The sequence below is a fragment of the Centruroides sculpturatus genome, unplaced genomic scaffold (genome assembly GCF_000671375.1).
Source record: "Centruroides sculpturatus isolate CEXI.00-Female unplaced genomic scaffold, Cexi_2.0 scaffold1108, whole genome shotgun sequence".
NCBI lineage: Eukaryota > Metazoa > Arthropoda > Arachnida > Scorpiones > Buthidae > Centruroides > Centruroides sculpturatus.
In genome coordinates, this window is record NW_019385232.1 from 48,806 (window position 1) to 64,611 (window position 15,806).

The 15,806-nt window shown below is 30.0% G+C and overlaps 1 protein-coding gene across 4 annotated transcripts in view; it reads left to right on the forward strand.

Annotated features, from left to right (window-relative positions):
• The first annotated feature begins 4,783 nt into the window (after window positions 1-4,783).
• LOC111636489 (CCAAT/enhancer-binding protein-like) overlaps window positions 4,784-15,806 on the forward strand; it is a 22,904-nt gene continuing 11,881 nt past the window's right edge. The window contains exons 1-2 of one of the 4 annotated variants that reach the window (XM_023381752.1): window positions 4,784-4,926; window positions 11,078-11,179. Coding sequence is in view for 2 of the 4 variants with exons in the window: in XM_023381750.1 (XP_023237518.1) it covers window positions 7,628-7,681; window positions 11,078-11,179 (156 nt within the window). In the remaining 2 variants the exon portion in view is untranslated. Of the gene's footprint in view, window positions 4,927-4,970; window positions 5,188-7,149; window positions 7,682-11,077; window positions 11,180-15,806 lie in introns of those variants that run through there. The other 3 variants (XM_023381753.1, XM_023381750.1, XM_023381751.1) reach the window with 3 other exon arrangements.

A 15,806-nucleotide genomic window follows, 5' to 3' on the forward strand; every position in this document is an offset into this window, starting at 1 on the left:
TTAATATTTTAAATTTTTGTATGACAGATGGAGTCATGTCAAAACAATTTTTACAATTAATTCTAATGAAGAGTATATCCAATTATTAGGTATTACACTTCTATGCATTTGTAGCTAGAACTATTTTAAGATGATCAATACACCGCAATAAACGGCTAGAAACAAGTGAGGAAGGTTTTGTATTTATCGTATTAGGTATTAGTTAAACTTTTTGATGTACTGGACTTTGACATTCTATGATGAAAGTGACAGGATGAGGCAGTAAAGGCATCAGCCTACCACTCTAAGGAACAGATTCAAATCCAAGTTGGCTCAAAAGTTTTCATGGGTGGGTTGAATTGGATACATTGAATCCCATCAATGATTGAGTTAAGACTTGGGCTAACCTGCAAGAATTTTGCTGGGATTTTTTCCAGGAATTTTGCTGAATATGATATTGGGAGCCCCCTCTTAGCTGGCTCACACCATAAGTATTGTGGGCCTGTTACTTATGCTACTGGACTCCAACCATGACTCTCTTATCCAGTTTTTCTTCTTGTGAACCTAGTGGAACCTACAGTAGGCTTTCTTAGTGCTTACAGGGAAGAAAGAAACAAAAATGAAAAAGACAAAGGGTGTACAATATATTTGATACGCTTACACAAGAATGATGAGTAGAGGCAGCATTAGATAGAGGAATATTCTGAAAGAATGTCAGTCAAAAATGGATATTGAAATTTAATCTTTCAAGATATTATTAAACTTTTTTAAGCTATTTACTTATTTAAGTGCTTTATTTCAAAGATTACCTAGAAATATAAAAAAAAATTATTTCAACATTTTCAAAATTGGCAGGTTTAAGGCTAACTGAATAGAATTATACAGAATTTTTTTTCCTAAGACAAAAGATAAAGAAAGACACTATATTTATTTGGTATTGCTGAAAAATTATTGAAATTACCAGTGTCAATAATCATAGATCATATCTTTTCCTTTTACTAATATTGATAATTTTCAAAAAGTATTCCAAATGTACAGTACAAACTGGCTAATCATACTTGTACAAATTAAATCTCTTGCTAATACAAGAACATGCTCTATAATGTTTTCACCATTTAATTTAGTTTTGAAACAACAATTAATTGTGTTAATAATAGACTGAATGTTATTGTTTTGAATTGTTTTTCCAGTATATTTATAACTGTAATTTCTTGTATGTTCACTCTATCTATAGGTTTTGCATTTTTTTATTAAATAGTTGCACATTAGTTACATTAAAAAATTAATATAACGGATGTGCGGTTTTAACTCCTAGTTTGTTTTCTCCTCTATTAAAATTCTTTACCAACAACCGGCATCCCCTGGAGGGATGATCCAAACTAGTTTAACTGGTGGAACATGCTTCTTTCAGTATTGTGAAATTGTGAGAGTTTGTTAATTTTAGGATGATATTATTATTAACATTAATTATTTCAAAAATATGAGTATTTTATATTTATTTATTTTCTAATAATTTATTCAAAAATAAAAATTCAATGAATTCATTTTCTAAAAATATTGTATATTTAATTTAGTTTTAAAAACTTTTGTATATTTTGTAAATAGAAATTTAAAGATCATCATTTAGTTTGTGGGACAATGATAAATTACAGGTTTAATTAAAATTAACTATTGTGCAGAGCATACATGCAGTTAACCTTGTGCAGAGCTATGATTGATCAAATTGGTATGGAAACATTATTATATCACTTGACTTAGAATCATTGTAGTTTGTTTCCAAAGAAAAAGAAAAAGAAAAAAAAAAAATGCCTGAAGATTGTCATTTGAAGACAGATGAAGAAGCTCAAAATGTTACAACAATGGCATTTTGCACTATTTGCAGAAATACACAAATGAGTGCCATTGATGGGCTCATTCAAGGGAGTTTACATTGAAAAATGACCTGACCACTTTTTAATTGGATGCAGGCATAATGATAGTAAATAACTGATGAATAATAGCTTTTAGTTAATTGTTTATTGATATCTCATTCTCTTTTCTGTAATTTCCTTTAATTACAGTTTAATATATTTGAGAATAATGCTGAAATTACATATTGTTATATGTGATAAAAAGATTTGTTTCTATTGTTTATGTAAAATTTATACAAAGTGATAAATTATAAATGAATTAACAAAATAAAATGGTTGAATAATGTACATCTATCTCAAACAATTGCACTTAAAAATTAAATGTTTGACTGGAGATGGAGTCAGATCCAGAAAATTCACCTGGTACTGAGCTTGAGCCATGAACAAGACCCCTGCCTAAGAAATAGACTATGGGTCAACATAGTCAAGACTTCATTTGTTTATAATATCAGAGATTTGTTTTGTCCAATTTGTTTTATGAATTATACTATTGCATGTTATGGTCATTTTACTTATGTGCACACAACCTGTCATTATAGAGAGAATTTTGTTGTCCTGGCAGGTCTAGGCTGAGTACTCAAGTATATAGTCATACCTCACTTTAAGGCATTTCATTCTACAGTGCTTTGCTAATAATACATTTTTCATTTATATTTATTATTTCTAGCATTTGCCTTGTTCTTAAAGTGTTTTTGGGTGTTTCTTTTTTTATTTATTTTTACTTTTGCATTATGTTTTAGACCTAGTGCTATTGTGTACTTAATAAATTAAAATGTAGATATGTATATAAGCTTTTATAAGCACTGGAAAATGAAAAAAGCTGTTTCACTTTAAGATGACATTTGCTTTATGTCTAAAGTCTGAGAACCTAATCTGCTACATCAGTGCAGAGCCAACCCTACCATAGGGTGAACGGAGCAGCTGCTCCAGGCGCTAAGTCCTAGGGGGCACCTCAGTGGTAAAGAAAATTAAAGAGTATAAATTAGGGGCAACCAAGGGGGGTGCCATAATAGGATCTCGCTCCATCCTAAAACTTGCCTTGGGCCGGTCCTGCATCAGTGAGATATGCTTGTATCAAGATTTTCAAAGATGTGATGAATGTCCTAGTTCTCTCAGGATTTCAGAAAAGTGTCTTGGTTTTTGAAGCAGCTAATACATAAAAACTCATGAAATACTTAGTTCCAATAAGGTATGAAGTTAAGGAGATATATGAGAATATTTAAATCAGTGACAACTTTTTCACGTAGCAACATAGGGCAGTGAGAACTCTTCACAAAACAGTTTCATGATGACTGTTTCTTCAACTCATGACTTTCTTTAATCTCCATTCAGATTCCTCTTGTAAATGAGCAATTATTTATTATGACATCGTCACATTGCCAGGCTTCAATTTTTCATCACAATGCTCTCAATTTTAGTAGTGTTGTGCCCCTGTACATCATACTTTTCCTGTTAACAATTGAGTCATGCTAGTTATATATTTAACTCTGTTCAGGAGAAAATTTTTTAATTGAAATAGCATAACTTCTGGTCCAAATTGGAAGATTTTATTGGGTAATTGGAATCTCCTGCCCCCACTCTTTCCATATCTGGTCTTGACTTTCATCTATCTGATTCCATTCTCAAGATTAAAGAAGAACAGACAGATGCCAGAGGGAATTTATAGGTCTGAGATTTTTGAAAATTGTAGCCCAATAAACATTCTCTTTAGGAGACAATTTGACTTACTATTCATTTAGTTGAATCTTTCTTTGAACTATCACCAAAGGTTTAAAAAGAGAATTATCTAAGAATTGACCTTCATTCCCAAAAATTCATTTCTTAACTAATTCTTATCTTCAAGGCCATGACCTGGAAGATAGAATTAGGGGAAGTCTTGGGGTTTAATCAGTGGCATAACTATTATTAAGCACAGTTAAGTTTAAGGGCCCACAACATAAGAGGGCTCAGACCAGACCCTGGGCACTGTTTCTATGGAATAGTATAAATATATGAGAATTTTTTAAATTATATAAGAAAAATATTATTTGCTCCACTAACCAATCAGATGCTACCTTGTTTTTAAAAATTTTCTTGTTTGATTTGTATGTTCTGTTTTAGAATGGTTTCTAATTTGATGATGATTGCTAAAAGCTGTCAAAAACCTTAGTTTATCATTAAATTTTACATTTCTTTTGCTGGATTTTTGGTTATACTTTAGTTTTATCCAGTATTAGTTCTATATATACCATTAGTCTGAATTTACTTCAAGTGAACAATTGATATGGCAACCTAAATGCATAATCTTGCAGCTGACATCACTTTTCCACAAGAATTAATTTATGTTCTCTAAACAGAATTATACTTTTTTGTATAGGCACTTAAATAAATGAATCCAAAGTCACAGGACAACATGAATTCTATACCTTAATAACAGGTGTAACTTAACACTTTAGATTGCAACCATAAAAGTGCAAAATGAATTAGTCTTATTGGATTATGTATTGTGAATCCCATACTATATTTTTGAAAAGTTATTCAATGCTAATTGTTAACCAAGAAACATTGCATGAGGATTGCTTAAAATTTAGTAATACGTACACACNGATGATCCAGAATTTTAAGATCATTTAAACTTTACAATCAAAATTAAATAATTTAAAAATAACGATAAAATATATTAATTTATAAAGATTAAAATTTATATTTGTAAGATTGTCCCACATTTATTACAATTTTTTATAATTATTTTTTTTTTTAATGTTTATTTGTCGATTTACTCCTAACGATAGTTCCAGTGCGGCAACCTTTACTCGGAAAAACCGATGACGTTTATGTAGATACGACCAATAACATATTTGGTAGATGAAGTAATGAAAATAACCCTTCCGGATTGGTCGGGCGAGGCTAAATTTAGATGAGTAGAAAAGGATATAGAAGCGATTGCACAACGTATAGTGTCAGTGAGGCAAGTGAGGAGGAAGAAGGTTGTTATCTGTGCGAACGTTCGTAACTTATATATATCGAAGAAAGCTTAAAAAAAAAAAAGAGCGTAAAGGTAATTATCCGTATAACGCGATTTTATTTTCCGTAAAAAAAAAGTAATAATCGCAACTTAAATAATTTTAGTTGTTTTTTTTGTATACAAACAATGCGGTTTTTACTCGTATTTATTGTTTACATTTTGTTTTTACGGTTAGAAATGCTTTAGATTATTCTCGCGGGAGTTTATCGGTTAAAAACATCAAAATTTGGGGTGACTTTTTGTAGTTTCGCTATTACTTCCGGTCCCGCTCTTAAATAAAGAAAAAAAAAGAAAGTAAGTAAAAAAAAAAGTATTTTTAATATAGAAAGAATCTGATTATTTCTGCAAGAATATTAAATTTAGATTTTTATTTTTTTTCTTTAATTTTGAGATGAAATCGCGTATAACGCGCACCGGAAGACTTTTGGAAAATTAGCTGTTTAGATGCAAAATAAGGGGGAGAAATTTAAATTTACGTGATATGTGTATATACTTACATACAGTATATAAAATTTGCCTAAAAGTAACTGTCAAATATTCTTTGAAATGGGAATTACTGGGTCGAAAGTTTTAAGAGCTGGAAAATTACACGTGTATTTACAAGTTTTAATTGAATAAAATGTATTTTGCTTCGAGTTATTTGATTGGTATTAGTGTTGTTAACCCGTTTTGGCAGTTGTTTTTTAATGAACATTAATTAAAAACCTGTTCAGAAGTTACATTGGTTATTATATAACATGGCACAGACGTTAGAATTACGGATCAAGTGAATTGTTCTACGAGCCAATCAACAATGAGTTACGATTTCAAAAGTTACGTGATTAATGATATGATACCATGTGTGCAGGATCTTCCTTGTATTCTCAACAATTATTTTTTTACCCTTGTTACAACTTCACAGCTAAAACTAATTGGTTACTTAACAAGATAGATATAAAACTTGCTAATTATATTGGCAAAAATTTTACTAATTTAACATATTTTTTATTTTCTATTTTAAAATGTAATTGTTTTTAATTTAGAACTAAAGCATAAAGATATTGAAAAATTAAAATATGTATAACTAAGATTAATTGTTAGTAAATATTAAAAATTTCATCTCTTACAGGAGTAAATAGATGACAGAAAAAAACATATAATGTCTATAATTAGTGTTATGCTTGGGCATTTTAATCCTAATATAACAAATCCAAATAAAAAAAAAACACTTGAAAAATTTTAGAAGTGAGTATTTTATTTAGTTAAGAGGTTTTTTTTTAGATATCTTTATTGTCTTGCTTCAGAACCCTCCTGTGATCTGCCTGTAATAAGGTTCTAAAGCTGAGACAATAAAGGTCTTGAGAAATATTTTATGTAAATAAAATACTCCTAAAATTTCTCAAGTATTTAATATTTTAAATTTTTGTATGACAGATGGAGTCATGTCAAAACAATTTTTACAATTAATTCTAATGAAGAGTATATCCAATTATTAGGTATTACACTTCTATGCATTTGTAGCTAGAACTATTTTAAGATGATCAATACACCGCAATAAACGGCTAGAAACAAGTGAGGAAGGTTTTGTATTTATCGTATTAGGTATTAGTTAAACTTTTTGATGTACTGGACTTTGACATTCTATGATGAAAGTGACAGGATGAGGCAGTAAAGGCATCAGCCTACCACTCTAAGGAACAGATTCAAATCCAAGTTGGCTCAAAAGTTTTCATGGGTGGGTTGAATTGGATACATTGAATCCCATCAATGATTGAGTTAAGACTTGGGCTAACCTGCAAGAATTTTGCTGGGATTTTTTCCAGGAATTTTGCTGAATATGATATTGGGAGCCCCCTCTTAGCTGGCTCACACCATAAGTATTGTGGGCCTGTTACTTATGCTACTGGACTCCAACCATGACTCTCTTATCCAGTTTTTCTTCTTGTGAACCTAGTGGAACCTACAGTAGGCTTTCTTAGTGCTTACAGGGAAGAAAGAAACAAAAATGAAAAAGACAAAGGGTGTACAATATATTTGATACGCTTACACAAGAATGATGAGTAGAGGCAGCATTAGATAGAGGAATATTCTGAAAGAATGTCAGTCAAAAATGGATATTGAAATTTAATCTTTCAAGATATTATTAAACTTTTTTAAGCTATTTACTTATTTAAGTGCTTTATTTCAAAGATTACCTAGAAATATAAAAAAAAATTATTTCAACATTTTCAAAATTGGCAGGTTTAAGGCTAACTGAATAGAATTATACAGAATTTTTTTTCCTAAGACAAAAGATAAAGAAAGACACTATATTTATTTGGTATTGCTGAAAAATTATTGAAATTACCAGTGTCAATAATCATAGATCATATCTTTTCCTTTTACTAATATTGATAATTTTCAAAAAGTATTCCAAATGTACAGTACAAACTGGCTAATCATACTTGTACAAATTAAATCTCTTGCTAATACAAGAACATGCTCTATAATGTTTTCACCATTTAATTTAGTTTTGAAACAACAATTAATTGTGTTAATAATAGACTGAATGTTATTGTTTTGAATTGTTTTTCCAGTATATTTATAACTGTAATTTCTTGTATGTTCACTCTATCTATAGGTTTTGCATTTTTTTATTAAATAGTTGCACATTAGTTACATTAAAAAATTAATATAACGGATGTGCGGTTTTAACTCCTAGTTTGTTTTCTCCTCTATTAAAATTCTTTACCAACAACCGGCATCCCCTGGAGGGATGATCCAAACTAGTTTAACTGGTGGAACATGCTTCTTTCAGTATTGTGAAATTGTGAGAGTTTGTTAATTTTAGGATGATATTATTATTAACATTAATTATTTCAAAAATATGAGTATTTTATATTTATTTATTTTCTAATAGTTTATTCAAAAATAAAAATTCAATGAATTCATTTTCTAAAAATATTGTATATTTAATTTAGTTTTAAAAACTTTTGTATATTTTGTAAATAGAAATTTAAAGATCATCATTTAGTTTGTGGGACAATGATAAATTACAGGTTTAATTAACTATTGTGCAGAGCATACATGCAGTTAACCTTGTGCACTTGTGTGTAATTGATCAAATTGGTATGGAAACATTATTATATCACTTGACTTAGAATCATTGTAGTTTGTTTCCAAAGAAAAAGAAAAAGAAAAAAAAAAAATGCCTGAAGATTGTCATTTGAAGACAGATGAAGAAGCTCAAAATGTTACAACAATGGCATTTTGCACTATTTGCAGAAATACACAAATGAGTGCCATTGATGGGCTCATTCAAGGGAGTTTACGTTGAAAAATGACCTGACCACTTTTTAATTGGATGCAGGCATAATGATAGTAAATAACTGATGAATAATAGCTTTTAGTTAATTGTTTATTGGTATCTCATTCTCTTTTCTGTAATTTCTTTTAATTACAGTTTAATATATTTGAGAATAATGCTGAAATTACATATTGTTATATGCGATAAAAAGATTTGTTTGTATTGTTTATGTAAAATTTATACAAAGTGATAAATTATAAATAAATTAACAAAATAAAATGGTTGAATAATGTACACCTATCTCAAACAATTGCACTTAAAAATTTAAATGTTTGACTGGAGCTGGAGCCAGATCCAGAAAATTCACCTGGTACTGAGCTTGAGCCATGAACAAGACCCCTGCCTAAGAAATAGACTATGAGTCAACATAGTCAAGACTTCATTTGTTTATAATATCAGAGATTTGTTTTGTCCAATTTGTTTTATGAATTATACTATTGCATGTTATGGTCATTTTACTTATGTGCACACAACCTGTCATTATAGAGAGAGAATTTTGTTGTCCTGGCTGGTCTAGGCTGAGTACTCAAGTATATAGTCATACCTCACTTTAAGGTGTTTCATTCTACAGTGCTTTGCTAATAATACATTTTTCATTTATATTTATTATTTCTAGCATTTGCCTTGTTCTTAAAATGTTTTTGGGTGTTTCTTTTTTTATTTATTTTTACTTTTGCATTATGTTTTAGACCTAGTGCTATTGTGTACTTAATAAATTAAAATGTAGATATGTATATAAGCTTTTATAAGCACTGGAAAATGAAAAAAGCTGTTTCACTTTAAGATAACATTTGCTTTATGGCTAAAGTCTGGAACCTAACCTGCTACGTCAGTGAGATATGCTTGTATCTAGATTATCAAAGATGTGATGACTATCCTAGTTCTCTCAGAATTTCAGAAAAGTGTCTTGGTTTTTGAAGCAGCTAATACATAAAACTCGTGAAATACTTAGTTCCAACAAGGTATGAAGTTAAGGAGATATATGAGAATACTTAAACCAGTGACAACTAGTGTTGCCACCTTTTCAAAATCGCTGACCCGGACGGCAGGTGAGGTTTGTTCGAACAGAAGTTCCCAATGCATGTGCAATGTCATTTTGCAATGCAAAGAATAATGTGCAGTGCATGCCGGTTCTAAATTAGTTACAGTTAGGGACTAGGGAGATTTGGATAGGAGTAACGTAAGTAACCTAAATTAAGAAAAACAACTACAGATGACTTAGCTCTGTTGGATATTGGAGACGTTTACGAATATGAATCATACAAAAAAAAAAAAAAAAAGGTTGACAGGTTGCGCACGATATTTCCAGACAAAATTAGTAGTTCACCCGGACAGTGAATCGATTCCTGGACTGTCCAGGTGAAAACTAGACAGGTTGTAATAATAAGTGACAACTTTTTCACATAGCAACATAGGGCAGTGACAACTCCTCACAAAACAGTTTCATGATGACTGTTTCTTCAACTCATGACTTTCTTTAATCTCCATTCAGATTCCTCTTGTAAATGAGCAATTATTTATTATGACATCGTCACATTGCCAGGCTTCAATTTTTCATCACAATGCTCTCAATTTTAGTAGTGTTGTGCCCCTGTACATCATACTTTTCCTGTTAACAATTGAGTCATGCTAGTTATATATTTAACTCTGTTCAGGAGAAAATTTTTTAATTGAAATAGCATAACTTCTGGTCCAAATTGGAAGATTTTATTGGGTAATTGGAATCTCCTGCCCCCACTCTTTCCATATCTGGTCTTGACTTTCATCTATCTGATTCCATTCTCAAGATTAAAGAAGAACAGACAGATGCCAGAGGGAATTTATAGGTCTGAGATTTTTGAAAATTGTAGCCCAATAAACATTCTCTTTAGGAGACAATTTGACTTACTATTCATTTAGTTGAATCTTTCTTTGAACTATCACCAAAGGTTTAAAAAGAGAATTATCTAAGAATTGACCTTCATTCCCAAAAATTCATTTCTTAACTAATTCTTATCTTCAAGGCCATGACCTGGAAGATAGAATTAGGGGAAGTCTTGGGGTTTAATCAGTGGCATAACTATTATTAAGCACAGTTAAGTTTAAGGGCCCACAACATAAGAGGGCTCAGACCAGACCCTGGGCACTGTTTCTATGGAATAGTATAAATATATGAGAATTTTTTAAATTATATAAGAAAAATATTATTTGCTCCACTAACCAATCAGATGCTACCTTGTTTTTAAAAATTTTCTTGTTTGATTTGTATGTTCTGTTTTAGAATGGTTTATAATTTGATGATGATTGCTAAAAGCTGTCAAAAACCTTAGTTTATCATTAAATTTTACATTTCTTTTGCTGGATTTTTGGTTATACTTTAGTTTTATCCAGTATTAGTTCTATATATACCATTAGTCTGAATTTACTTCAAGTGAACAATTGATATGGCAACCTAAATGCATAATCTTGCAGCTGACATCACTTTTCCACAAGAATTAATTTATGTTCTCTAAACAGAATTATACTTTTTTGTATAGGCACTTAAATAAATGAATCCAAAGTCACAGGACAACATGAATTCTATACCTTAATAACAGGTGTAACTTAACACTTTAGATTGCAACCATAAAAGTGCAAAATGAATTAGTCTTATTGGATTATGTATTGTGAATCCCATACTATATTTTTGAAAAGTTATTCAATGCTAATTGTTAACCAAGAAACATTGCATGAGGATTGCTTAAAATTTAGTAATAGTTAATCTGAACTAAGATGTTTGAATATTGGAATATATTGTGGACCATTAAAGTTACATTTAAAATAAAGACATTAATATACTACAATATAAATATAATAGAAAAATCTATTTTTTATTTTTAGTACTTTTCATTGCAAAGAAGGCTTTTTCTATTTGTGTTGGAGTCAAAAGAAATAATTAACTCGTCAGGCTCTTTTGACATAATTTCCAAGCAAAACATTAAAGTAAGTATAATTTTAAAATTTGTCATTAAAAACTATTTTTGAGATTATAGAGATGATAAAAAAAAAAATTAAATAAGGCATAACAATGAAGTATCGTGATCTATAAACAAACTATTAATTTATTTCAAATATTGTTTCCAATCACTGAATAATCAAATATTCTAAATGGATTATATGTTTACTGAAAATAGCTGTAAAAATATTCATTTAAAGGTAAGCATATCTATATAATTGCATATTTAGAATCACAGATCAAGCAAATCAGACTGTTAGTAAACATGATATCCACATACCTAAATTATAAAGAAATTATCAAGAAGATAGAGGAAAAATGTCAAAATAAAAAACTTGCACCTTAAATTACTCCAGTAATTAATATTTAATGAACAAGAACATTTTCGATCAAGCTGATGGACTTTCGTCAGTTGTAGAATACATAATGGTCATCGAACATACAAGCATTTAAATTGAATAGAACATATACAATGTTCATAATTCTCTATTTATGTTTTAAAATTAAATTTAAATTATATATAAATTTTATATCTTCAGAGTTTCAGATAGTAATATTTGTGTGATATAAAATACAATTATTCAAACTGGGTAAACTTGATACAAAGGTATAAAGAACTAAATAACCAGTAAAAAAATTGGGAAGTGCAAACACTTTTGCTTGAGTTGAATAGGCAAAAGTGTTAGCACTTCCCAATTTTTTTGCTGGTTATTTAGTTCTTTGTAGCCTTGTATTTGTGTGATATGTTTTTATCAGCATCAATTAAAAGATTAAATTTAAAGGACGTGATGATGATAATTCTTATGATTTAATGAATTTAACAATGAACATTTTTATGGATTAACTTTTTTCTTTATTTATTTGATGGATTTTATTAGAATATTTTTAGCATGATAATAAAGTTTAATATTTTTGTTATAATTTGACTTCATCTAAATGTAGATTACTAATAAAATTGCAACTAATGAATTATATTTTGCTTATTAATTGAATTTTTGGATATAAAGTTTATCAAATCTGATAATTTGATTAAAATAAAATTAACAGAAGTTTATATAAATTGTTATCTGCTTTATTCTTTTTCTTTTTGCTGATAAACTAATTACTATCTTTCTTCTGTTTTATTAAATATAAAAGAAAAAAGATCCAGGGTGTGAATTTTTAATATTGTTTTTAATTTCTAGAGTTGAGCTGCCTTTAATTTATATATTTACAGGATAGCAAAATAACAATGGTGTACATCAGTATAAATTTAATTAGTTAAGAAATTCAGTTTGATGGCATTAATTTATTAAGAACAAGGCAGATTTAGGGAAATATGTGGGGCACAGCAGGGGATTTTTTCCCAAGTAAGACTGGCAGGTATCTCAGGTAGTAAAATCTTTTCTAAAGCCTATTGTTCTATTTATGCAGCACTTCTAAAGATTTCTAGATCCTGCTACTGATTAAGTATTAATAAACAACTCAAACATTTTTGACATACACAAAATGTCTTCATCAGGAATGGATTTTGGAATGTACAACATATTTAGAACAATTTCAATTTAAATTCTCATATTCTGCAAATTTCACAAGCAAGATTAAATAAACAACCAGTAACCTGATTATTTGATATAATCCAGTAGTTTGTTTGGCATTTATCGGGCTAGGGTATGGCTGAAATAATCGCCATCTATGCAAAATTATGTAGTATTTAATAATTAAATAGTAGCCATATCATAGACCAATATAATCCCTCAATTTGTTTGGCATGTAAACAACTAGTTTTCCTTTTATGATTGGTTGTTATTTTAATCATTTATTTGAAATGTAAGAATTTCAATTGAAGCTGTTCTAAAATCTATTCCTGACTAAGACATTTTGTTTTTTTTTCAAACATTCAAAAGTGCTTAATGGTGTTAATTTACTAAGAATAAACTGAGTTCCTTAACTAATTATTATGTTTTACAAGAAAGATTTTTTTATTATTACAGAAAGCCAAAAGTATAATCTAAAAGACTGATATTGACTGATCTACTGTATATTACACAGATTATATCAAATTAATATTAATATTCTTGCTCTATCTTTTACTTTCAAGTCTCTAATCGGTAGAAATCAAAATATTTTCTACTGCTTACAGACTTAAAAGTAGAAGAGAAATGCTTTATATGTATATGGAATATATGTAAACAACAGTTATACAGCTTTGAAGTACTTTAGGCTAGAGTTATTTTGCTCATCCACATGGAATAATTGATTTAACAGTTTTCTCAATGTGTTGAGAAAATAGTAGTTTGATCACTAAAGGACCGCATAAATATGTAACCACTGTATATAGAAGCACAACTTTCCAAACATCTACACCCAGTGGAACAGCAGTGCCCACAGACTATAAAAAAGGGGAGCACAAGCTATAAAAAGGTTTTATATATATATATATATGTGTGTATACACAAGTATCCCTTGATTAATGCAGTTAATTAATCCCTCGATGCTATCGTGTATATCAAAATTGAGTTACTGAAATACAGTGGTATCTCAGTACTTGACAGAACAATCACCACCCGCTGTAACAAATTTTTGGTTAATAATATTTTTATTTTTATTTCATCGTCTGTAAAAAAGTATTCTACGATAAAAATGAGTAACTAATTTTAACTAATTTTTAAAAAATGAAACGTTAGAGCTCTCTTGGGGATTAATAAAGGCAACCCACTGAAAAGGGAGAGCACTTGTCCCAATGTATGGGTGCACCTGCTTCATTGACATGGTTAACCACAAAAAAATGGTTATCCTGATGTTAATAGACAGCACTTTCCTCCTACATTGTTCTACCTCAGTGCTTCTCAAACTTTGTCTTTATGGATCAGTTTTTATTTCATTCCAGTCTCTCACAGACCAGTATTTTTGTGGAATTAATTATAAAATGGAGAGAACAGAGTTCAAATGCATTTTTTAAAATTTATTTTTATTTTTAGACTAAGTTAATAAGAAAAATGCAATAACAAATTCAGTTCTAATAATTTTGAAAAAATGAGTTTGTGGGTTGTTTTTAAGTAATTTCCTGGGCCAATTTTGTCAGTCCATATCTGGTACTAAGTATTTAAACAATAAAAAAAATAAAAGTAGTAAAATAACATGTTTTTAAAATAGTTTTATTAACATAATAAAATTATGAAATTTGAAATGAAATCTTGTGATGATCCAGTGATAAACTGTTCATGGACCAGCACTGATCTGTGGACCACATATTGAGTACCTCTGCTCTACCTGGAATACTTTCAAATCAGAATTGAGAAAAATTTAACTCTGAAAACACAGTATACCAGAAGGTATACTGTGAGAAGAAATGGTATTCTGTGAGAGAAAAATTTAACTCTGTAAACACAGTATACACATGGTATACCTTCTGGTTGTGGATTAAAGCTAGGACATCTAAAAATATATTTACTGCAGGCCCACCAATAAACCAAATCTGAGATTTACTCTTCTTGGAAAATCTACTTGTAAAATGACTACAAAGAGTCACAAAAAATATAACAGTAACAGTGGAAATGGAGCACTTCATTTTTAACACCTTATGAAACAATAAAGAGAATACTCTTAGATATGAGTAGAGTCTACAGAATTCCAATTTGTGATGGAAAAGATGGATCCTCTTCAGAGTATATTAGGATAACAGCACATAGCATCAGAGAATTGTAGAAACTTAAATAAGTACTTTATAAATGTACTGTTAATAATCTCACATTATATCATTTTTATTTTGTTATTTTGCATTTAATTGAACTTACCCAAACATTCTATAAGGTTTTCAAAGCAATGTGTTCTTGTTCGACTTTCCCAAAGACGAATGAAATAACTGGAAAGTAGTTGAAAGTTGTGTAACTGTTTACATATAGTCCATCAAAGCAGATATATTTATAGTTAGAATTATGTTTTTACTTTTGATAATTACCTAAGAAGCAGGGGCAGATTTACATAGGGATTAATAGGGCTTAAGTCCTGGACTCCCATTATGGCGCAGCTTGGCCTATGTGGTCCCTGCGCCATAAAACATCAGCCAACCAACCTGGGCCCCCAAGTGTCAAGAGCCCACAAAAACTGAATTATCATCATAAATTTTTAATACTTTTTCATTAACAATGAGCACTTATCATGTAGTAAATAAAAAATAGTTAATAATGATAATTTATAGCAGTGGTTCCCAACCTTTTTTCATTAGCGTACCCCGTGACATGTCATATCTCTAGATTGTACCCCGTGACATGTCATATCTCTAGATCAGGGGTGGCCAACCTTTTGCATACCATGCGCCAATTTTTTGATAGACGAGTTCAGATGCGCAGTGGCGTACCGTGGGTGTTAGCCGCCCGGGGCGGAGAAAAATTTCGGCCACCCTTTAATCAGGTATTTCAATTTAAAAGATCAAAATTCAGTTGTGTGAAAAAAAAATTAATAAAAAATGCGGTGGTGGTGTAGTTACCCGTACAAAATAGTCCCGTTTGACATTAGTGGCATACACGATTGCGAATGTATCGTGAATCGTAGAAGCAAAAAAAAAAAGGTCAACAGGTGTAGCAGTCCAACCGACTCGTGGACTGTCCGGACGGTAGCACTGTCATTTAGACG